This window comes from Scardinius erythrophthalmus (assembly GCF_964197995.2).
Source record: "Scardinius erythrophthalmus genome assembly, chromosome: 25".
In the NCBI taxonomy this organism is placed as follows: domain Eukaryota; kingdom Metazoa; phylum Chordata; class Actinopteri; order Cypriniformes; family Leuciscidae; genus Scardinius; species Scardinius erythrophthalmus.
The window spans coordinates 3,921,905-3,947,500 of NC_138245.1; the positions used below are offsets into that span (position 1 = coordinate 3,921,905).

The 25,596-nt window shown below is 37.7% G+C and overlaps 1 protein-coding gene across 6 annotated transcripts; it reads left to right on the forward strand.

The window, feature by feature from the left end:
- The first annotated feature begins 5,878 nt into the window (after positions 1–5,878).
- LOC308685862 (cell adhesion molecule CEACAM1-like) lies at positions 5,879–16,478 on the forward strand. 6 transcript variants are annotated; one of them, XR_014029501.1, is made up of 8 exons: positions 5,879–6,003; positions 6,236–6,559; positions 13,564–13,839; positions 13,955–14,209; positions 15,328–15,368; positions 15,604–15,623; positions 15,852–16,008; positions 16,135–16,474. XR_014029501.1 is itself a non-coding variant. In XM_081357922.1 (6 exons), the coding sequence occupies exons 1-5, from the start codon at positions 5,952–5,954 to the stop codon at positions 15,336–15,338; spliced, it is 918 nt and encodes a 305-aa protein (XP_081214048.1). In that variant the 5' UTR covers positions 5,885–5,951; the 3' UTR covers positions 15,339–15,368; positions 15,604–15,724. The 6 variants fall into 6 exon arrangements, 2 of the variants coding, with proteins under 2 accessions (XP_081214048.1, XP_081214049.1); XR_014029504.1 differs by having other exon boundaries at positions 5,896–6,003; positions 15,601–15,623; XR_014029502.1 differs by having other exon boundaries at positions 5,885–6,003; positions 15,852–16,478.
- The last annotated feature ends 9,118 nt before the right edge of the window (positions 16,479–25,596 follow it).

Here is a 25,596-nt window from a genome sequence, read left to right on the forward strand (position 1 = left end):
TCTCAACAATTGTCGAATAAACATGGTTTCTGGCTATAAAAATGTAAAAACCCAACGTTGGGTTTGTCCATATTTGTCCCAAAATTGGGTTAAAACACCCCAGCATTTTTTAGAGTGTGCACACATAAGTTGAAAGGCATTTGTTTGTGCATAGTAAAACATATCTGCAACATGTATCAAGTTCACGGATAACTGTGCGTGTTTATTAATCATTGTGATAATAAAATCATAATAAAGTAGGATGTACAAGAAAACCAGATGAGCCCAGAATATGAACATTGTGTTTAATTGCACGTTAAGCATTTTCTTCCCATAGAAAACCAATGTCCCCTTATTATGTCGAAATAACAAGATATTATGTTGAAATAACAACTTAATATCTCGAAATAACAAGATAACATTTCTTTTTCTTTTTATCTTCACCATGCGGTTCAGGGCTTCCATAGAAAACAGCCTGAATATTATTTTTGGGGGTGCTATCTGGGTGCTCTAGTCTTTCTTGGGGGTGCTGAAGCACCTGCTAGCCCAGTGGTTCTCAACCTTTTTTGGGCCAGCGCCCCCTATCCAATATCCAGGTCCCTGAACGCCCCCCACCCCCAAACTACTGAGCGAGCAGGAACGAGTGAGAGTTAATAGATGAAATAAGTGCAAAATTGTCTTTTGTTAATACAACTGAACTATACTCAACAGTGATTCATCCCCCCCCCCCCAAAAAAAGTTATAAATTGCATTGACATAGCAATACCAGTATTTCTCACAGGATTTTGGTAAATCTCTGGTGAGTGGACCTCAGGCCTTCTAGGGGGGTCCGGGGGCATGCCCCCCCGTAAGAAAATTTTGTGCATTTTAATGTTAAATTCATCAATCTGGTGCACTTTGAGAGTTCAAAATTAAAAGTGCCAACCCATATTCAGTGTACAAAGAAAAATTTAAACCTCTTTTAGTTGTGTCTGTCTACATTCCACTACTACATAATAATAGTTATAAAATTAATCCCATGACAGTAATAGCCATATATTGTAGAACAAATGCACTGAAATATAAAGGATGGTCATTAAAGCGGTAATGTTTGCACTTAGGTTTTATTACGCATTTAGAAGAGTATTGCAAGAAGCTGCTTACATTAACCTTACTTTCGAAAAATAAATAAATAAAATCTTGATTTTTCATGAAAAATTATGTTAGAATTGTAGGCCTAAAATACCATGGTATCAGCTTGTTTTCTTGTTTTCTTTCTTGTTTTGTTTTCTGGTATAATTAATACAATTACAATTAATTTGGTTTGTTGTGATTAATTTGTGTTCATAATCAGTAAAAAAAATCTTCTAACAAGAATAAACACATATGAACAATTACATTATTATTGTATTATTAATTATTTGTATATCTTGAAACTACCCAAGCAGTGTTTCCTACTCAGATGTGATGGCGGAATGAATACATTACTAAAATGTGATTGCAGAATATATTTAAATTATCCATCAAATTGTTATTTTCTCCTTACTGTGAGTTAATAATGCCCGACCAGTAAATTACTTGGTGAACAAAGAAAACATTTTGGCATTTGGGATTTGAATTAGTTAATGCCTAAAAATGTAAAAGTTTTACCTTATAAATAGAATACAGTTTAATTAATTTTAAAATTCGTCGCCAGAGTGAATGGGAACATGATTTATTTAAAATATTTGAAAAAATATGTGTTTCTTAAGTCAATACTTTTTAATGGCTTGTCAACTTTCCATACCTTTGATTCTAGTACTGTAAGTGCTGGATTCTCAGCACCACCGGATTGTTGCAGCGCCAAACACATTTTTGAGCTCGTGAATGCTGATTCTTATCAGCGCTGGATTCTAGTCAGTGCTTGAGCGCTGGTCTATGACTGGAAAAATAATAGAGTCGTTGCAAAAGTAACGATAGGCTACATGTCGCATAAAACTGGAAGATTTTAGAATGTTAGGCATTCTAAACTTTTGAATAAGAAATAATATCAAGTCGTCAAAATACAACTCGTCATAACTCCTCGAATCACAACAAGCGCGCGCAGTGAGAACACTCACAGCATATACACAACTTGACTGCACATCATGTTTTTTACATTATTGATACTGCTTTCAATCGTAATGCAATAGAAATGAACACAAAAAACATGCCTAGTGCCTACCTACTACACTGACGGTGGACTTGCGGTCAGAGCGGGTGCGGACGAATGTTTTTTTTTTTTTTTTTAAGCGCTGCTGAGGTATTCTTTCACGTGCACCATAGATGCGCACAATATGATATCACACTCTGCGCAATGCGCATGTTTTACAACATAATTTAACAAAAACATAGTCCTAACGCTTTTTAAATAGCCCACTTACAGTGTTTATTACAACTACTAAATGCTTAAAATGAAAAAATGAAAAAATTTGTGAACGCCCCCCATTAACACGTGAACGCCCCCCTTTCAAAAATCTTGCTTCCAACGCCCCCTGTTGTTCTCTGAACGCCCCCTGGGGGGCGGTACCGCCCCCGTTGAGAACCACTATGCTAGCCCCTCCTTAGCGCCGCCCATGGACGGAGCAGGTGTAGTGTTGCTGGTTGCAACAGCACAGCTCGCGCTGAAAAGAGACGCAGTGCCAAACGCTGCTCCTCCTGCATGGACTCCACCACTGCAGCGGCGTCTTGATGAGAGTCACTGCAGTGAGAGGGCATATATTTTTAATCACAATTTATGATCCTTCCTATTAGGCTAACCCTCTGGGGTCGACAAACTGGATTTTTTTTTTTTTTTTGCTGGATTTTTTTCACATAGCAGCAAAATATACTTAAAAAACTTACATTTATGGTCATACAGACTTAAGAAATATGAAAAAATAAACTGTAAAATGTCTACTTTTTTATGTGTTCATTTACAATCGAAACAAAACATTGTACTTTTGTAAAATAAAGAAAATAAACAGGGTGTGCCTTCTGCCTCTCAATCTCTGTGAACTTTTTTTCAGGCACTCTAAACTTAAAGGACAAGTTCGGTATTTTACACTTAAAGCCCTGTTTACAGATCGTTTCTGATGAAATAGAACGGTTAAGATTAAAATTTGGACACATACTGCTGTCCCGAGAATTTTAGGTTTATTTCGCCTAAAATTAGGCGAAATAATCCCCCCCCCCCACCACCACCACCACCACCACCTACACAATGGCAGTCTATGTGCACTGGAAAAATCCTTTATAAAATGCATTAAACTTTCGTTTACAAAGACCTGAAACTCACCGAGTGGTCAGGGGTGTTCACTGATATGCTCACACAAAAATCGCTGCAAAAGATGCTTTCCAACAGGTTTTATCGTAGTTTTTGTCCAACTCTATTGACTTGTATTGGACGAGCTGTGTGAGGTACGGTATTACCAGAGCCCGTCTACGGAGAGCCTACCCACTCCTATTGTACCGAGTTTTGGTTGTAGTTCCACCAGAGTTCCACTGGGGGCGATCGTCCATGAGTGCAGACTGAATGGGAGTCAATGGGGCTAGACGGCTTAATTTGTCTCTTTCACCCGATTGCCGTTGAGAAATGTCAGATTTGATTGTAGGTTTTGCCAGTTCAACATGGGTTATAGGTTGAAAGTTGAATGAACGAGTACTTTTGTCCTTTCGATTTCTTACAGGTTGAGTTGTTGTTGCCCATAACACGCTAGCATTCTGCTAATGAACGCTGATTGGTCAGTGAAGGACTGATTACGACCAGAGATACAGCTTGGTGGCAAGCGAAATAAACCTAAAATTCTCGGGACAGCAGCATGTGTCCAAATTTTAATCTTAACCGTTCTATTTCATCAGAAACGATCTGTAAACAGGGCTTTAAGTGTAAAATACCGAACTTACCCTTTAAACAAAACTCAGTGAATACTAGTCACACAGGCATAAGCAATATAAATTTTTAGAAACATTTAAGTCTCTGCTATTAAATTATCTAATTCAAAACGAAAACAAATATTCTCTGTTTATGTAATCTGTATGAAAAGATAGAGATGTCAGTCGTTCTCATGGCAACTCATTATCTGCTAATGTGAACACGCCTACAGAGAGGCGCGCTATTGAAACGCGGGTGCTTTTCTTTACAAACACAAATTGGGGATATACAAAAATCATCTTTCATCTCTATATTGCAGAAATAGTAATTGTGTATTTTTTACATCTTTTTTTTCTGTCAACATCATTAATATAGAATAGTTCTTTTATTACCTGATTATCTTGAGCTCTAGCCTAGAAATCTAGACGCACCCTAGCGGCAGCAAAATGTATTTCGCAGCCAGGCTAACATCTTGATGTAGGTCTGGCTTGCCAGGCTACTTGAGCTCTATAGATCCCAGTGTTTATTTTCTGTCTTTCTTTCTCTCACATGTTGTTTTGGCTGCTTCCACTTGCTCTTCCCAGAGCAGCTCTGGAGAATAATAAAGAAATAATAAATAATAAATATAATAAGAATAATAAAGAAATTATGATATTATTATTTTTCTTTTGCATTTATTCCTTTCTTCCTCTTCCTCAGCTCTCTTCAGTGGATCGCCACACCTCTTCATTTGTCACTCCAGTTCCCTCTCTCTCTCTGGTCTAATTCTGCTTTAATAAACCAAGCCTTCATTTGTCACTGTATTGATGGCTCTGGCAAGCGTCCGCCATTAAACAGAGGCTAATGCTCAATGTGTCCATGCTGCCAGGGGTCACCGGGAGGTCACCATGTCAAGATCACATATAGCGTTCTTCATTCTGTACTTCACTGTTACAATATAGCACTGGATATGCTAATGAATATTAGTAGGGTTTCATTCACTTACTTTGAAGGAGCTATCCAATGCAACCTATCTAGGGACCAAAATGAGTGAGGTCTTTTTACTTCAACCAGCCAAAACAACTGCACAGAAAGTTTCACATGTGCATTTTTCAATCATTTAACTTTTTCTTTCTACACTTCAAAAAGTCGAAAGTACTGTAGTGAACTGACCCTAGTTGTAAACACAACAGGACTTACATTGCAACTTACCAGGAGCTCTGTCTTCGCAAAGTTGAAATGACAGAGCTGTGCATCATCTGCATAGATGTGGCAGAAGCCATGTACATAATTGCAAAATGTGTTTACTTTGTTACAATATACTTTTTTTTTTTCTGTAACTGCATGCTTTGGATTCTGTGTTCTCCATTTTTTGATGCAATGTCTAATGAATGATCTTATAATATTGACTCGCTGTGTGTATGATCTGAAAGCATTGTTTGATTTTGAGCACAGATAAAATGGTTTTGAGGCAATTGTTTGATTTTGCCAGCAGAGATGTTCTCTAAATGTGGTTTGAAAAATTGGTTTTGTGTTTAAGGTTTTGAGAAAGTGAGTGATGGTTTAAAAAAATGTGTTTTAGCAATTCAGAAAAAGTGTAATGTCATAATTTTGATCTTTAAAATTTTAAAATTCTAATCTCATCATTTTGATTCAATGTCTTAATTTCGACTTGTCATGATTTCGATTTAGTAAGTACAAATTTTGACTTTTCAGTTTTATGTCATAATTTCAGCTTCCATAAACTTCCTGTCTGCCTTATATTTTGTTTGTAAAGTGGTTTTGAGCTTCTGAATAATATTGGTCGGTTTGTGCCAGTAAGAGGTAGTAGCCTATAAAAAACCTAGTGAAAATATAGCATTTGTTATATTTAGTAAAACATGTTTATACCTTAGACCCACCCAACAGCAAGAGGAATAATCATTTATTTTAATTGACTAAAGTAATTTAATTTGGATGTTACATGACTGAAGTGATTTATTTAGCTCTTCCATGATCAAAAATATGACTTCTGTTAATATCCAGCGCTAGGTGGCGCAGTGAGTTCTCTGCGTTCAAGAACTGCCGTTTATCATTAACTGAAAACTGATGTAAATAGTTCAGATGTTTTGAGCTGCAGCTCCTGACAGATGAGAGCTCGATCATGATGGTTTCTTATCGTTTGTACTGGACGCTGTGGATGTTGTCTTGTTTTGGTGAGACTTTTTATAACTTAAAACCGTGTATTGAATACATGTAGGCTATAAAAAGTTACTTCTATTTTAATGATGAGGTAATTGCAGAAAAATGTCTGCCTTCTACTGAAATTGTTCTACAAATAAAAAAATCACTACAGTAGTTGTAGTAGTTAACTGCAGAACAAACAACTTTAAGTATACATTTAGTGCGATTTTAATTTTCTTTTCAATTCTTTCTTTCATAAAACAGGACAATATTTCGGTCAAGATCTGCAGTTTCCTGAGCCGGCTAATGGAGCAGTGGGAGAAAGCGTGGTGCTCGCCCCTGATAACCCACCCTCCACATCCATTCTTATAACTCAATGGTTTTTTACTTCAACAACTATAATTACAGTAGTAGCGTCTGATGTAACTATAGTAAACCCTGCATATGAAGGCAGAGTTAGTTTTGACATCAGCACACTGGCTCTGGAGTTGCAGAATCTGAAACTGGGTGATTCTGGAATATACAGACTCAGTGTAATACCTGCTGCTGGAGGATCACTTACAGGAGAAGCTTCACTACAAGTGTTCGGTGAGTGTGTTGCTAAAAATTGGCTCAGCTTTTAAGCATAACATATTGGCCTAAAAGACGATGATATGAACCGAATTAAGTAAATATGTGAAAGGGAAAAGAGTTAGCCTACATAGTCTATTTTGTCAATGTAACATGCTGTAAATTAAACAAAAATGTGGATGTGTAAAATAATAGGATTGTTTCTGTAATCTAGACATGCAAGGTGTTAATTTGGGCACTCTTGTGTCCCAGGGATTTATTATTATTATCATTTTAAAATATTAAAACCACACATAGTATTAAACTTAAAGGGTTAGTTCACCCAAAAATGAAAATTCTGTCAGTAATTACTCACCCTCATGTTGTTCCAACCGCGTAAGACCTTCGTTCATCTTCGGAACACAAATTAAGATATTTTTGATGAAATTTGAGCCATGTCTCACTCCTCCATAGGCTGCTATGTGACCGAAACTTGCTGGCCCAAATAAAAAAGTTATTAAAGACAAGAGATCGTTAATATAGTCCAAGTGACTACAGTGGCTCAATCTTAAGTATATCAAGCGACGAGAATACTTTTTGTGCGCAAAAACAAACAAAAATAACGACTTTATTCCACTATTCATTTCCTTCTCTCTGGACCTCTAGTTGGTTCACATAGTGTTTTTGCGCAGCGCGTCTGTGTTACACGTCACCACGTAGGCTCACTATTGGCCGACGCCGGTCATGTGTGTGTTGCGTGATGACGTGCAACACAGACGCGCAGCGCAAAAACACTACGAGGCCCAGAGAGAAGGAAATGAAAAGTGGAATAAAGTCGTTATTAGGGCCCAAGCCCTGAAAGGGCGAAGGCCCTATTGTTTCCGTAAGGATTATTTTTTTTTTTCTTCATTATTTTTTTTTTGCCTTTTTGACACTTTTGGGGCCCTTAACATGCTCAAAAACTCTTGAAATTTTGCACACACGTCAGAACCCGCGGCCATCAGGGCCGGGCTGAAGCTGGTACTGGTGCGTGGCAGGGGGGCTCGACGGCGCCCCCTGGAATGGGGTCCGAAAACTTGGTCCATAAATCAAACACGCTTGCATGTAATAATATGAAACTCAGTACACATATAGATCTCATCGGGCCGAACAACTTTCGTGCTCTAAGTTTTACAAAAGCCCAACAGGAAGTCGGTTATTATACGTTGTTTGGAAAACGCATACAATGGAATGTGAAATACTCCTCCTAGGGATTTCATCCGATCGCCACCAAACTCGGTGAGAATAAAGTCAAGACATTGAGGATGAATTCTTGCGAACAGATTTTTGATATCTCGAACGGTTTGGCCGTGGCGAGGAAACTAATTTATGGCGAATAATGGGACACAGGAAGTGTGTTATAACTTCTGCATACATTGACAGATCTTGATGAAACTTCAGCAGTGTATTCGTTGTAAGAGGCCGATCACATGGATGTGACTATTGTGAGTCAAAGTTATAGCGCCACCAACTGGCAGCAGGAAGTGTGTCACTTTCAAAATGCTTTGAAGTCACCCTCTTACTTTTACCCGATTTGCTTCAAGACCTGTGAAAGGATTATTGATATCTTAGATACTGTTGCCGTGGCAACGCATCAAATTTTAATATTCTTTTCGGATGCGTTTGAAACTCTTAGCATGCTTGAAATTGGATGAAACTCGACAGACACATAACACTTATTAGCCAGTAGACATGTGAAAAGTTTCAGAAACGGGCGTGGCAGGGGGGCTCAACAGCACCCTCTTGAACAGGGTCTGAAAACTTGGTTCATATATCAAACACGCTTGCATGAATTAATATGAAACTCGGTACACATATAGATTTCATCGGGCTGAACAACTTTCCCTCTGTCAAGTTTCACGCCAGCCCAACAGGAAGTCGGCTATTATGGGTTGTTTGGAAAACGCTTGCTGTGGAATGTGATGTACTCCTCCTAGAGAATTCATTCAATCACCTCCAAACTCAGTCAGCATTAAGTCAAGACATTGAGAATGCTAAATTGCGGACGGATTTTTGATATCTCGAACGGTTTGGCCGTGGCGAGGAAACAAATTTATGGCGAGAAAAGAGAGGAGACGAAGTGTTATAACTTCTGCATACATTAACTGATCTTGATGAAACTTTAGCAGTGTGTTCGTGGTAAGAGGCAGATCAGATGGATGTAACTATCGTGAGTCAAAGTTATAGCGCCACCAACTGGCAGCAGGAAGTGTGTCACTTTCAACATGCGTTTGACAAAAGTGGGTGGGTTAGTTTTACCAACAGTTACAAAAATCAGTATATATATTGGTCTCACCGAGCCGGACAACTTTCTAATTTACAGTTATTAGCTCAGAGCAAAAGGAAGTCAGATATTTTGGTTTGAATGTGGATTTTTTGGATATTTCAGACTCTGAGTTTTTAGCTACTCTTCCTAACTGGTTTATTTTATTCACACCAAACTTTTTCAAAATGATAAAGATACATTAAAGATGCTAAATTGTGAACGGATATTAAACATCTCAAACGGTTTTGCTATAGTGAGGGGCTAAAGTAAAGTAACACTTAAAGCCTCATCTTCTAAAAATGTAATTAAACACCATTTATTTCTATATAAAAGTATAAAAATATCACAACTAAACCCATTTTATTCTTTTTTTTTCAATTTAATAAATATTTATAAGTTTAAAAATAGTAATTGTACTATTTAGTCCCATAAAAGTCAAGTCATACATAGGGCTATACTGCCCTCTTGTGTTCAAAATCAGGTAGGCCTATTGTATCTACTTAAAAATATACTAAGTATGTGACGGTGAGAATATTTTACCACTGGTTAATCGACATGTGACACCGCTGGGGGCTTTTGAATCGCCAACTTAAAAACGAAAGTAAAATATGTTCGTCCACACTGACATTGATAGTGGTTGAGCGAGCGTTTCAAATTAATTCCTATGGAAGTAGGAATTAACTGAAAAACGTTCACTCTGTTCTGCTCGTTCCTCGCCGTGGATGTGCACCGTTATGAATGCCCGTGCAGCCATGAGCATTTTAGTTTAATTTTAAAATTAGCGCCTTTCGGGGGTTGATTGCTTGAAATTATTTTACAAAAGCACAATGTTGTGTTTTATTGCGACTGTACACAAATATAAGTTAACACTTTGCAGTTTGAATGTCGTCCTGTATAATGACGGAGTATGTTTTTATGTGTCCACTGTTCAAACGCGCCCACGCCACACACACACACCCACCCACACACACACGGTTTACTATCTTTGTGGGGACTCTCCATAGATTTAATGATTTTTATACTGTACAAACTGTATATTTTATCTCCTTACACTAACCCTACCCCTAAACCTACCCATCACTGAAAACTTTCTGCATTTTTACATTTCCAAAAAAACTCATTCTGTATGAAGCTTGTTTACCCATGGGGACCTCTATTTAGGTCCCCACTGTGATACGAGTCCCCATGAGTCTGTGTGCATTCAGGTTAAAGTCCCCACCGGGACAGAAAAACATGAACACACACACACACACACACACACACACACACACACACACACACACACACACACACACACACACACACACACACACACACACGCACACACACACTAGCATTGCAATCTTGACATTGCAGCCTGTTCATTATAGACTTAATAAAATATAATAATAAAATGGTCAACCTAACATATAAAGATTACACTGCTCTAAATAGTCAGTAGTACAATTCGTACAATCACAGTAAGCACCGCTCCACTGTGAATTTTCCAAGGACATTTTTGCGCATGTGAAGAGGATAATTTTTCCCTTCGATATTGGAACGTGAGTGAAGTACAAAGCATATAATAAACAATAGTTTAGCATCCAAAAAAAGGTAATTATATATATATATATATATATTATTTTTTTTTTTTTAAGTGACAAGACAAAGAATATTACTTGTCTGATATATATATATATATATATATATATATATATATATATATATATATATATATATATATATATATATATAAATATAGCTGCGAGCAGCGATGGAGGGCCCAAGCCGGTGACACCGCCACCCCGGTGCCTTTAGTGTAACTAAAGGCACCAGGTTGGCGGTGCCACCGGCTTGGGCCCGCAATCGCTGCTCGCAGCTATATTTTTTGTTTGTTTTTGCGCACAAAAAGTATTATCGTCGCTTGATAAACTTAAGATTGAGCCACTGGAGTTACTTGGACTATATTAACGATCTTTTTAATAACTTTTCTGGGCCAGCAAGTTTCGGTCACATAGCAGCCTATGGAGGAGTGAGACATGGCTCAGATTTCATCAAAAATATCTTAATTTGTGTTCCGAAGATGAACGAAGGTCTTACGCGGTTGGAACAACATGAGGGTGAGTAATTACTGACAGAATTTTCATTTTTGGGTGAACTAACCCTTTAAAATTGTTATGGAAATCACACTAAAATGTCTTGAAAATGTATTACTGTTATAATCTAATTTTAAATACCTTTTAGGCAATATTGTTTTATTGTTTATAAAATCGTGTTCAATAGCCTACCTAAAACTTCAAGCTCATATGACAATTTTAATAAAACATATGAATTATTACAAACCTATGAAGACCTAAACAGTGAATTACACATAAACCTTTTTGGTTTAAATGGATATTTTTCTCAAATTAATTCAGTTGTGGCATCATTTTCATTTCAACAGTTTTACTCCTGATAAAATAGTGTTCAAAGTCTGAGGGTCCTGTTGGAGGGGTCTTGTTGACCATGGGGCGCACATATTTAAGCACAAATAACCCTTTTTTTCATTGTTGATGGGCCTTTTCTAATGCTCTGGATGACTGTGCCTTGAATCACAAAGCCTCCCTGGCCCCTGGTCAAGGGCCCCTGAGCATTGGCCCCACTGGCCTGGTCAAATACATCCCTAACACATTTAATACCCCCTAGGCTAATGTGAATTTCCAACATTGATAATAAATCAGCATATTAGTAGTGTATTTTGGTACAAAATATTTCTATTTAAAATAAATGCTGTTCAGAATCCTGAAAAAGTATCAAAGGTTAGAAGTATATCAAAATAGAAAACCATTATTTTAAATTGTAGTAATATTTCACAATATTACTGTTTTTTTAATATCTTTTTTCTGTATTTTAATCAAATAAATGCAACCTTGATAAGCATATATATATATATATATATATATATATATATATATATATATATATATATATATATATATATATATATATATGCCCTTTTTTCTTTTTTTTTCTTTTTTACATTTGAGCCCCTGCCCCTGAGGAACTCTCTCAACGTCCCTGGTCAACAGCAGTTCATTTCAGTTAATGTTAATTTCAACATTTACATATTTAAAAACTAAAATTGTATTTGCTAACATAAGTTAATGCAGTGCACTAACATGAACAAACAATGAACAGCTGTATTTAAACTAATGTTAACAAAGATTAATAAATACTGTAACAAATGTATTGCTCATTGTTAGTTCATGTTAATTAATATATTAACTAAAGTTAATAGTAAACAGTTAATAGTAAAGTAAACAGTGTGGTTTTCGTTCCGGTCGTGGAACACTGGACCAGCTCTATACCCTCTATACCCTCTACAGGGTGCTGGAGGGCTCATGGGAGTTTGCCCAACCAATCCACATGTGCTTTGTGGATTTGGAGAAGGCATTCGACTGTGTCCCTCGCGGCGGCCTGTGGAGGGTGCTCCGGGAGTATGGGGTCCGGGGCCCTTTGCTAAGGGCTATCCGGTCCCTGTACGACCGGAGCAGGAGCTTGGTTCGTATTGCCAGTAGTAAGTCAGACTTGTTCCCGGTGCGTGTTGGACTCCGGCAGGACTGCCCTTTGTCGCCGGTTCTGTTCATAATTTTTATGGACAGAATTTCTAGGCACAGCCAGGGGCCGGAGGGGGTCAGGTTTGGGGACCACACGATTTCATCTCTGCTCTTTGCGGATGATGTTGTCGTGTTGGCCTCATCAAACCAGGACCTCCAGCATGCACTGGGACGGTTTGTAGCTGAGTGTGAAGCGGCTGGGATGAAAATCAGCACCTCCAAATCCGAGGCCATGGTCCTCAGTCGGAAAAGGGTGGTTTGCCCGCTTCAGGTTGGTGGAGAGTTCCTGCCTCAAGTGGAGGAGTTCAAGTATCTTGGGGTCTGGTTCACGAGTGAGGGAAGGATGGAACGGGAGATTGACAGGCGGATCGGTGCAGCTTCTGCAGTAATGCGGTCCCTGTACCGGTCTGTCGTGGTGAAGAAGGAGCTGAGCCGCAAGGCGAAGCTCTCGATTTACCAGTCAATCTACGTTCCTACTCTCACCTATGCTCATGAGCTGTGGGTCATGACCGAAAGGACAAGATCCCGGATACAAGCGGCCGAAATGAGCTTTCTCCACAGGGTGGCTGGGCGATCCCTTAGAGATAGGGTGAGAAGCTCGGTCACTCGGGAGGAGCTCAGAGTAGAGCCGCTGCTCCTCCACATCGGGAGGGGTCAGTTGAGGTGGCTCGGGCATCTTTTCCGGATGCCTCCTGGACGCCTTCCCGGGAAGGTGTTCCGGGCATGTCCCACCGGGAGGAGACCCCGGGGAAGACCTAGGACACGCTGGAGAGACTATGTCTCCCGGCTGGCCTGGGAACGCCTCGGTGTCACCCCGGAAGAGCTGGAGGAAGTGTCTGGGGAGAGGGAAGTCTGGGCATCCCTGCTTAGACTGCTGCCCCCGCGACCCGGCCCCGGATAAGCGGTAGAAGATGGATGGATGGATGGATGGACTAAAGTTAATAAATGAGACCTTATTGTAAAGTGTTACCGTTATTTTAGTACTTCAATTTAAACGAAACGAAAATGAGAAATATTGCCTATTCTGTTAATGTTTATTGTTTATTCAAGTATTGAAAATGTTATTTATTTTAGTTTTAGATTTGAATTAGCATTAAGTGCTCACTAAACGTGAAAGACTAATTTTAGATCCAGTGTATTTGTTCTTTCTCTCGTTTACACAGAAAAAATATCTAATGTCAGCCTTATTGGTCCAGAAGAATCATTAATAGAGGGCGACTCATCTGCTCGCATCACCTCTGAGGGAACTGGCAGCATCACCTCTGTGCAGTGGATGAAAGATAACAGTTCTCTGTCTCCTAGCAACCGCATCATCTTCTCACCTGATAACAGATCAGTGTCCATCAGTCCAGTGCAGAGATCAGACAGTGGGGAATATCAGTGTACTTATAGAAACCCTGTCAGCTCTGAGACGGCAAAACACAGCCTGATCATCAACTGTGAGCGTTAAACATTTAAACATCAAGATGACTTGAGCTCAAACCTGATGAAATATAGGCATACGTCAGTGCTCAGTTTGTCCCTCTGACAGTGAGTCTCTTGTGTTTGTTCTAGATGGACCAGAAGATGTTTCTATTGAAGGCCCGAAAGTGGTGGATTTCGGGGTTCGAGTGTCTCTGTCTTGCTCTGCAAATTCTGACCCTTCTGCCTCATTCAGCTGGAGGTTTAATGGAACAGACACCAGTGTGACCACACACATTTTTACCATAGATGAGTCTGACTTCACACGCAGTGGAGATTACGAATGCACTGCCTCGAATAGTGTCACGAAGAGAAGCGCCTCACAAAGACATGCTTTGCTAGTTAAAGGTAAGCAGTTAAAACTAACCTGAAACTTGTAAACATATGATAAGCAATGCCCTCACTTTAATGTACCGCTTAATTTACCACTTATGTAAAAATGTTTAAAATAAAAACTATATATAAATAAATTGGCTGCTGTTTTAGCTGGTGTTTTAAATTACTTTTACATTTTTGATGAAGGATAAAGTATTGTGGAGGACTGACAACAAAACATGTTAAAGGGTTAGTTCACCCAAAAATGAAAATTCTGTCAGTAATTACTCACCCTCATGTTGTTCCAACCCCGTAAGACTTTCGTTCATCTTCGGAACACAAATTAAGATATTTTTTATTAAATCTGAGAGCTGTCTCACTCCTCCATAGACTTCTAAGGGACTGAAACTTGCTGGGCCAGAAAATGTATTAAAGACATTGTTAATATAGTCCAAGTGACTCCAGTGGCTCAATCTTAAGTTTATAAAGCGACGAGAATACTTTTTGTGCGCAAAAAGGCCTCTCTGGGCCTCGAGTCTTTTTCGCGTAGTGTTTAAGCGTAGAGCGTCTGTGTTGCACGTCACCACGTATCACACATGACCAGCGTCGGCCAATAGTGAGCCTACGTGGTGACGTGCAACAGACGCGCTACGCTTAAACACTACGGGAAAAGACTCGACGCCCAGAGAAAAGGAAATGAAAAGTGGAATAAAGTCGTTATTTTTGTTTGTTTTAGTGCACAGAAAGTATTCTCGTCGCTTTATAAACTTAAGATTGAGCCACTGGAGTCACTTGGACTATATTAACGATCTCTTTAATAACTTTTCTGGGCCAGCAAGTTTCAGTCCCTTAGAAGCCTATGGAGGAGTGAGACAGCTCTCAGATTTCATCAAAAATATCTTAATTTGTGTTCCGAAGATGAACAAAGGTCTTACGAGGTTGGGACAACATGAGGGTGAGAAATTACTGACAGAATTTTCATTTTTGGGTGAACTAACCCTTTAATATTTTAGTGGTATTTCATGCATAATAACAAAATCACAATGGTCTCAGTGGAAACTATAACTGTCATATGCTGCCTTTTTGTGAGACAGAAATGTGGTAAAGAAAAAACAAATTTTTAACAAATTGTATTTATCTTTACACTACAGCCCAAAAATAAATGGACAACAAAAAGGACAAGCAAGTGGAGGTATGTTTGTTATTTATTCTTCATAATACCAACATCCCAGACAGCAACATAGTGTCGGCCCCCGTTCCGGGCTAGATCTGGTACATGTGGATTCAACGTGACGGATCTGGGCAGACACTATGTTTCTGTCTGGGATGAGTATGATTGAAACAGCACAACTGTCTTCCCCAGTTGTAACTGATAATGACCTGTAAAAGATTTCAGTATCAAACTCACTGAGTGTTTCTTTCAGCAGCACAAAACATACAGGAGCTTGTGAGTGACTTTCAGTTTTTGTTTTCTACTCAGCACAGCACTTTTTTTTACCTTATATTGACAAATATTCAGGCATTATGATTGACATTACCACTGTTTAATAGTGGGCTTTATGTTTCAGTATTTAAATATCAGCAACATACATTTACTTGATGTGACATCATCATTGTATATGACATTGTAATGTAAGAAAAACAAATTAATTTGTTTTTAATTTGCTGTTTGTAGCACTATGAAAGAACCCTTGATTTCCAGATGACTAGTGGAGATGGAAATATGAGTATATATGTGAATCAATGTGAAACTGATGAGTATGAAAATAATGACAATGAAAATGTAAAACATGGGTTTTCAAACAGACCAAGGGCTTCTACACCTCCACCAGGTGAGCAGTTTCATAATATTTTTATCCATTCTGTCCCATTTTATACTTCATTTTTAATAGATAAAATAGTAAACTGTATATTAAACTAACCATGTTTCTAACATCTGACGTTACTTCTCTTTTTAGGCCTGAGTGTATAAATAACAAGTTTGGGAATTGAAACTAGGCCGATGACTAAATTTGAACCTTGTGATTAACAATGAAGTAATCGTTAAAACAAAGTTTGCTTTACCTGGTAACAGAAGGGTTTGTCTATGAAAACCAATCAAATTGCGGGGAAATTATGTAATGCAGTATGACATTTTTGCCATACCTCCTTATTCTATAAAAACTGTTGTATTCTTTTAGCTGGTGGGATTCTCAATGGAATTTGTCTGAGATCCTCCGGCCTTGCTTCTTCTTGGGGGAGATTCTCTGAGAACTGCTCGAGAAGATCTCCTGGCCGTGATTAAAGCATTTAAAGGACATTTGCTGTGGTCTGTTTGTCGATTATTCCTGCGCAGGAAGTAAGCTAGTTAGGGGAACAGGTATTAGCACCCAGCCGACGTCGATGTGTAGACGCGCTAGAGTATAAATATTATAGGCCCAGGTAGGCTTCGGTCAGATGAGATAGGACTTAGTTAGGTATAGGGAAAAATTTACGACACAATATAATAAGAATGTGGTTCATTCAGCTTGAACACATTTCACTATCATAAAATCCATTTAGAATTTCGCCCAACATCAGTGTAGAAACTGTAACAAACATGCACATGATCATGATCCTGCTATGTGTAAATTATCTGCAATATTTGAGCAGTCTGTACTTAATATTCATTTAAATGTTTTCACTATTCCAGTTCATTCTGATTTCTTCTGCAAATGTGTTTGTCAAATGTTTTATATTTGTATGCTAATATTTATCTACTGTTGGAGTGAAACCATTTACTCATGTACACATAATTTGTTCACTTAGAAATCAAAACTCATTGTTTTGAGAAAGAAATGATTAATTTTTTACCCCCTGCTTTTCTGTTTAGTGTAAATATACATAATTTGATCACTTAGAAATCAAAACTCAGTGTTCTGAGAAACATTGCATTTCTGTTTGTTTTGTAAATATATAATGAAATGCAAGTCATCCTAATTTCTAAAGTGCTTTACAATACAGATTGTTTCAAAGCAGTTTCACAATAGTAACAAATTCAACTGAAAAGCAACCAAAAGTGTCATCATTATTTAGCTCAAGTCAGTTGATTCAGTTCAGTTACAGTAAATAACTGTAAAATACAACAACTGTGCATACATACTGTATGTACAGTATTTGTGCACATTTGTTTAAGTGTTATGACAAACTACTGTGCACTTCACTGCACACTGAACAAGCAGAAGACACAAGATAGTAGTGTTTTACACTTTTAACATCTGTATGACGTGTATATGACTAATCAATTTATGGTTTGTGTGTAGTTACTATGCAAAAAGAAGTGTTTGTTTTTGCAAGAGATGTGTGTCGTTTTGCATGTTGTGTGCATGTTTTGTGGTTTTGTGTAGAGTTTCAAAAAATGGAGCCCATAGTTTCAGAAACTGTGTAAGCAATTTAAAAAACACAAACTGTCTCAGGATTCATAAGAAAAAGTCATTCTTTTGTGCATAGGCAAATAACAGAAATTTACATTTATGACTAAATTCCCCTTTAGACCTGAACACAACATTACTTGGAAAAGAAACAAGGAAGTGATACATTTTGTTAAGCAATTTTTTATTGCTTTCATTTATATGGAAAGTTCTAATGATTAAGGGCATGGTTGATCTTCTGAGGTTTGGTTGAATCATTGTAGCACTCATTTCCATGCCTCTATGATGAGGCCCACCACGACCACCTCTCAGAAGGGGTGCTTGTCCCCTGCTATTCCTTTAACCACCACATATTCCTTGTATTCCACCTCCCACTGCTGGCTCCATGTTTTTGCCGCATTATGTGGGATACCACTTACTTTATACGTGTATCACAATGTGAAATCAACCATCAGTAATGAGTTGGCAGTAACCAAAAAAGCAATTACAGGAGGCATGGTCTGTAAAAGTGGTACATGGGACCATAGAAACCGTGTCTGATAAAGAATGACGATTACATTTTTCATCCATACATAATGTAGTCCAACTGGGTCATGTTCTATGGTAATTGGTGTCAATTGATCAATATCCTGAAACTTTCATGATCTAAACATGGAATTTTGTTAGTCAGTTTCCATGCATCAAGAGTTATGCAGTTACTTATCATTTTGAACAGTTGTATCAATTGATAGTTAAACCATTGTAATGAAATTAATACTTCTCATCTCAGATGTAATGTGTGAGTTACATTTTGAAATGGTAATACTTTGATGTTAAAGGGATAGTTCACCCAAAAATGAAAATTAGCCCATGTAACAGAAAAACTTTAAGACTCACTTTTCATGTTGAGGTCCTATTATGTAGACAGACCATAGAGATTACCTAAAAGAATATCACAGTTTAAATACTTTAATGTAGAAGGAGTGCCATGTAATTTTCTTATGCTGTATTTGTTCATTAATTCCAATCCCTGTTTGACCGTGCTCAAAGAGTAGTCTTCATCTAAAAACTGTACAAAGAAACAAGATGTAAACGGTGTCATCTGCTAGTGGGGAAAAAATCATTTACAATCAAGATTACAAACTTTTCAATAGATCAGAAGAGAGGGTTTCTGTATTATGTATTCATTACAGCTAAATGTCTCTTTTCTTATACACCATACATACTTTTGTAGTAAATTGTGCCCTCGTAATTGTTGCATAAAGCGTATGCCTGAATTGTATCCATAGCCTTCACAAGGGCAGGTAACCTTAGTCCTCAAATGTGATTGCGTTGCAATAATGTGGTACAGTCCCTCTAATAAATCTGACAGAATCTATTTACATATTGTAAAATGTTTATTACAACTTATGGGAGGATCTGGGAGTGTTTTGTTTATGTCAGCTTAAACTATTTGTATTAATTTGTTTTTTTGCATAAAGAACTTCATCTTCAGCTCTTGGATGTTAAATAATTTGAAATGTAGGTTTGTCAAAAGAAAAATCATCTGTTATTATGGTTTAGTTGTATTTTAAAACACTGCTTTTTCTTAAAAACATTGTGTCAGACGTATTTGGTAGTGTAGGATTGAAAATAATCCAAGATATTTTAAATGAACAAAGATATTTGCTTTACTGTTTCCATCCCCTCTTTCCACCACAAAGACTGTTTGGAGTTCCTAAGGCACAGAGGTTTCTGATAGTGATCTAGGCCTGCAGGCCAAATGTTTGTACTTTGGGGGTCGATGAATTGTCACACCTTTAGTACAGTGGTGGATCTGATTGGTCAGTTTGAATGTCTCACATTTGGGTTTTAGTCACATGGTCAGGGAAAGGATATAGAAGGTTGAAACTGTTGCTCTGTCTCTTTTGATGCTCTGGCTCTCTTCTTATCTGGGTCCCTTTCTTGGGGCTCTCTCTCTCTCTCTCTCTCTCTCTCTCTCTCTCTCTCTCTCTCTCTCTCTCTCTCTCTCTCTCTCTCTCAGGTAACATTTTTGATATATGCTGGGTACAATTAATAATATAAGTTATCATCATCTCAACCATAACCATATTTTGTCATTAAACCTTTTCAATTACAACTAATGTGCTAACAAGTTTTGAATTGGTATTGACTTTGAAGTGCTACATATTGCAATACAATATCTTCACTCTCTATAGCAACACTCTCCCACATATTAAGCTATTGTAACTGCGCTTATTTCCGTCATTGGTATAAGTGGCAGCGGGTGGAGTAGACAAGAAATGTGCAGTTTTCTACCATCTTGCTAATAACGTTTCTTTAGTCACCCGGCAGTCTTGCAGCTTGAACCGCTGCAGGAATCCACCCTTACAGTAGCACAATTCTCTTGTTTCATCGTGTATTAATTAACTTAATGCTGTCATTGTGTGAGGAACTGTGTGGAGTATTGCAGCACCTATTTCTTAAAAACATTGCAGCACCTATTTCTTAAAAACATTGCAGCACCTATTTCTTAAAAACATTGCATCACCTATTTCTTAAAAACATTGCATCAGACATCATATTTTTTACTTTATACTTACTAGGGAATTAATTGAACCTTTGTTGAAATAAGAACAGTACATTTTATAAAAGAAAAAGTACTACCAATTAATGGCATTGTGTCAGAACACAACAAGTATGAAGAAATGCTTTTAAATTTTGGGGGGAACATTGGAAAACTATAGTGTTATTTAGCTTAATCTTTGATTTTTAAGGGAAATTAAATATTCTCATGAGCCCCATTGACCCCGGACGTCACGAGTTGTAGACCTCTCATGTGTAGATTCACTCAGTTGAAAAATGCTGTTTTGTATTTTACACATCGGAAATTAAGGACTAACTTGTAGAGTCTTTAACATCCTCCAAAATCGAGGGGGTCAAGGGCATGTGTCCATGTGTGCTATAGTATCATCAGCTCTCCCCAAAGTTCATGCAGTCAACAGACAACCTGTCGCATCAACAAACGGTAACATTTTAAAATTCAACATATATTTTGAGTAGATAACCAATAGTAGATTTCTCAACACCACTGTGACAAACTTTGACAACATGTTTCATGTGGCATGGACAAAAATACTGCTTGAATATTTTTGTATAACTAAGATCTAAGACGACTAAGCACAGTTTTTGCTTTAAAATTGTAAAGTTTTTGAATGCTGTTCAGTAAAACTAAGCAAAATCATTTCTATATCATAATCATATATCAAAATCATAACTATAAGTATTCAACACAGATAATAATAATAATAATAAGTTTCCTAATTGCATGTTACATAATACATTTTAAACATAGATGTCAGTGTCCGGTGTCCACATAAGTATTTTTTTCTTAATCCTTTGCAGCAAGTTGTGATGTGTGAGCTTGAACTTCTGTAGTTTCTCAATTATGAGTTATCTGCACAAACAAAGCATAAAGAGCACACACACATAGGGTGCTTTTCAATCAGAGGGTTGCATTCTGAGGCTGTGTCCTTCTTAGACCAGTCCTTCTGAGGCTTCAAGATTCTTCCTCAGCATTGAATGCTAGAATGAGACGGTCTAGTAAGTCCTCAGAGCTAAAGTGTTCCACTCTTGCAGTCATGGCATAAAAATACTATTCCAAAATATCACTTTCTATTAATGCAATATAGTGCATGAAAATTGCATGGCAACTTACCATCAGAGGTCTTAAAGGGATAGTTCACTTTGAAAATAAATTTTGGTATGTTTTAGCTTACCTCAAGGGCATCCAAGATGTAGGTGTCTTTTTTTCCGCAGTAGGTTCAATTTGGATATTTTTAGGTCAAACCGTTCTTGTCTGTCAGTCATATAATGCAGGTCGATGGTCACTGTATCAAAACACAAGCACAGAGTCCAAATTAAAACAATTCCCCATCGTCCAAATTAAACAATTCCCCATCGCAAGTACACATTGACGGCCTAAGACACGAAACGAGCGGTTTGTGTGAGAAAACGAACAGTATTTATATCGTTTTTACCTCTTGTAACACAGCACACGTCCAAATGATCTGACGGCGCGGGCGGGTATAGATGTATACATAGATGTCGCCTTGGCTACGGTTTCGTTCCAATGAACTGTAGTAGCAAAGGCGACATCTAGTGTATACATCTATACCCGCTCGCGGGCGGGTATAGATATATACACTAGATGTCGCTTGGCTACGGTTTCGTTCCAATGAACTGCGTAGCCAAGGCGACATCTATGTATATACATCTATACCGCCCGCGCCGTCAGATCATTTAGACGTGTGCTGTTTTCAAGAGATAACAACGATATAAATACTGTTCGTTTTCTCACACAAACCGCTCGTTTCGTGTCTTAGGCCGTCAATGTGTACTTGCGATGGGGAATTGTTTAATTTGGACGATGGGGAATTGTTTTAATTTGGACTCTGTGCTTGTGTTTTGATACAGTGACCATCGACCTGCATTATATGACTGACAGACAAGAACGGTTTGACCTAAAAATATCAAAATTGAAACTACTGCGGAAACAAAGACACCTACATCTTGAATGCCCTTGAGGTAAGCTAAAACATATCAAAAATTAATTTCAAAGTGAACTATCCCTTTAAAACCCTGCTCCTGGAGACCACTGTCCTGCAAAGTTAATTTCCAACTGTGATGTTTTGTAATCCTGAATCGTCGCTGGTTAAGGTGTGTTTGATTAGGAGCTAAACCCTCCAGGACAGTGGGTCTCCAGAAGCTGGGCTCAAGACCTCTGGTTGTGTAGCATTATGCAATTTACAACAAAACAAAAGAAAATATAAATGCCTCAGAAAACGAAAAACACAAGATTTTTCTTTTCTGTCAGTTTTTTTGTTCATGAGTTTGAATTTGTGCAATAATGGATCATGGGTCATTGCAGAATGTGAAGGATACACCCGATTCATTCTTCAAAACAAGCCAAATGAAGGCATGAAGCAAAGTCTGCCTTCGAAGTGTAGCTGTAGGCTACTGTCTTACTCGGACGTAATTCATTAGTAAGAGAGGGAGTGCCCTTTAATTGCGTTCATTTGGTGGTATATAAGTGTGTCGGATATGCGTTTAAAGGTCCCGTTCTATGCCCCTTTTCACAAGATGTAAAATAAGTCTCTGATGTCCCCAGAGTGTGTATGTGAAGTTTGAGCTCAAAATACCCAACAGATCATTTTTTACAGCATGTTTAAATTGACATTTTTTGGGGCTCAGAAAAACGAGCCGTTTCAGTGTGTCCCCTTTAAATGCAAATGAGCTGCTGCTGGACGACACAGGGGGCGGAGCTTCATGAGCTCGCGCTCAGTCTGTCAGGACAAATTCATCTCACGGAATGATGATAATATCAGAAACTCTCAGTAACGGTGTTCATTTCGAGTCGGACAATAATGCCTACAGAGTCAGAGTGCTGTATAGAGATGAAACAGGTATGGTTTATTAGTTTAATTACGGTTATTATAACGTATTTGTCATCGGCTTGTAGGCTATGTATCCATTACTTACTAATAGCCTACAAGTCTGCTGTCTGAATGATGATCAAACATGTACTGATGAGTATAATAAAGTTTATTGTACATCACACAAAAGATGAAGCGTCAGTTTTACTTCAGAAAATCACCGTAAGAGCTGAGTAAACACAGTAGCCTAAGTTATAAGAAGTGCGCAAATAGCCAGTAGAGTTGAGGGAGCATTCCTGTGGGCGGAGGTTAGTCAAGAAACGGTTCTGGTGATGTCACTAATGCAGGATGTAGAGGGGTGTAGTCCAATCGAGCCGTTTTTTGTAGTCAACTTCTGTTAAATAAAATATCTCGCTTGGCATTGAACTTTGAGCTTTATAATTTTACAGATATTATTTATGCTCTAACAGCAACATTACACACTAACTAAAGTTTGAAACATGGAATCGCATGCAACGGGACCTTTAATACGCAACACTTTCGGTGCCATGTGAGTCGCATTACAGGTATGTTTTGACTGAGCTTATAACCGTTTGATCGATAGCAGCCTGGCTGGTTCAATTCAAATCTTGTGTGTGTGTGCGCTGTATTTGATATTTAAGGTGCGGGCCAACGTGCAAGGGACGTTACAGTGGGTTTTGGAAATAAAACCTTTTATTATCATATTATCAACCTTTTGTCAGAGCTGTTGTGTAAACAAATTAAAATAAAAGTCAAATAAGACAGCAGGTTAAACTGTCACAAGAAGAACAAGAGTAAAGTGTCTGTTTTATCAGTAAAAGCCAATAGCCAACTGGATAGAAACAAACTTCTTAAAATTAATTTTCACTTTGTGAATCACAAGTGGTGATAAATGTTTTTAAAGTCTAAAAACTGTAACTATTTTAAACACAAATGGAGACATGAGTTCTGCTATGACCCTATAGTTTGTTTGTGCTGTTCTGTCTTGCTCCGTAATTAAAAATGAATGGAAGTCAATGGAGACATATGACTAGTAAAAATTCATTTGTAGAGCTCTCTAATTGGAATTGTCACTAGTAAAATAGAATAAGAGAGCTCTCTAATTGTGATTGCTACTAGTAAGAATTTAATTGCAGAGCTCTCAAATACTAGTAAAAATGCAATTACGACGACGAGTAACGCTGGGTACAATTTAAGCTAAAACGGCTTGCCATAGAATTCTCATTTGTTACCATAGAGGTCACACACAGGTAGCACAGAGACGCTCTCGTCTGAACGTTGTTAATTAAAAAATTAAAGATATTCTAAACAGATTCATACTTTTCTGTACTATACTTATTTTTAAATTCACTGTCTGTGTAAGTTAATTCTGGGGTTGTGTTGTCTGAATTGGAAGTTAAAAATAGAGATACTTTATTGATACCGAGGAGATCAACTCTGACTGAATATATATGCTACTGGAAATGAGGAGCTGTTTGTTCATTAAAACATGGACTTTGATCTGTCTGTAAGAACTTGTGAGTCCATAAACAGTGCTGGAGATCACACCACATAGGCTACCTCAACACATATTTGCACACGCTGCATTTACCACAGTGTTTTTAGAAAAGTCAGACATCTGTTGTTGTGGTTCAACTTACATTTGTACATTTTCCCACACACATCACATGCACTGAAATATGACTGATGAAAGAAGGAAGGAAATAGCAGAATCACAGATGTTCAAAAAGGTCACATTAAAATTAGAGCTGTTAAAAGATTAATCGAAATTAATCGCATCCAAAATAAAAGTTTGTGTTTAAATAATATATGTGTGTGTATTGTGTATAATTAAATTTGTATATATAAATACACACACATGCTTGTATATATTTAAGAAAAATGTGTAATTTATATATAAAAAATTATATTTATATATAATATAAATTATATATAAATATATACAGTATATGTATGCAAATATTTCTTAAATATATACATGCATGTGTGTGTATTTATATATACAAAATAATTATACACAGTACACACACATATATTATGTAAACACAAACTTTTATTTTGGATGCGATGTAAGGCCCGTGAAATTGGTCCAATATGCCGGTCCGCCAATACACAGGGAAGGTTATCACGTGTTCTGTCCTTACTCGTGCAAAATATTGGTTGGTTAAATGCAATACATTAATCATGTATTCTCTCGTTAATTCATCTGACTCCATAAATGAAAGGTTTTCATAATATCTGTGCCTCACTCATAGTGAGCGAATGTTTGACTATTCCTTTTAACCATTAAATGAACAATGTCAAAATCAGTTAGAATAATCACATGTAATAATTTAATATTTCAGATATCAATTCCACAATCAATTCAAATATCTAGAACATGGTTATACATTGGTTACACCAAAGAATCTTACCCAGTTTGTACCTGAGATAGAGAGAGAGAAAGGGATAGAAAGAAAGAGAGAGGGAGAGAGAGAGAGAGAGGGAGAGAGAGACAGAGACCCTATTCCATTTGTGTCCAGCCAAGAAGCGCCCAGAGAGAGAGTGAACACCTTTCTTTATCCTGTCTGACCAGGTGACATGGGGGATGGGGGAGACCACCCTCAAATGGCTTCTA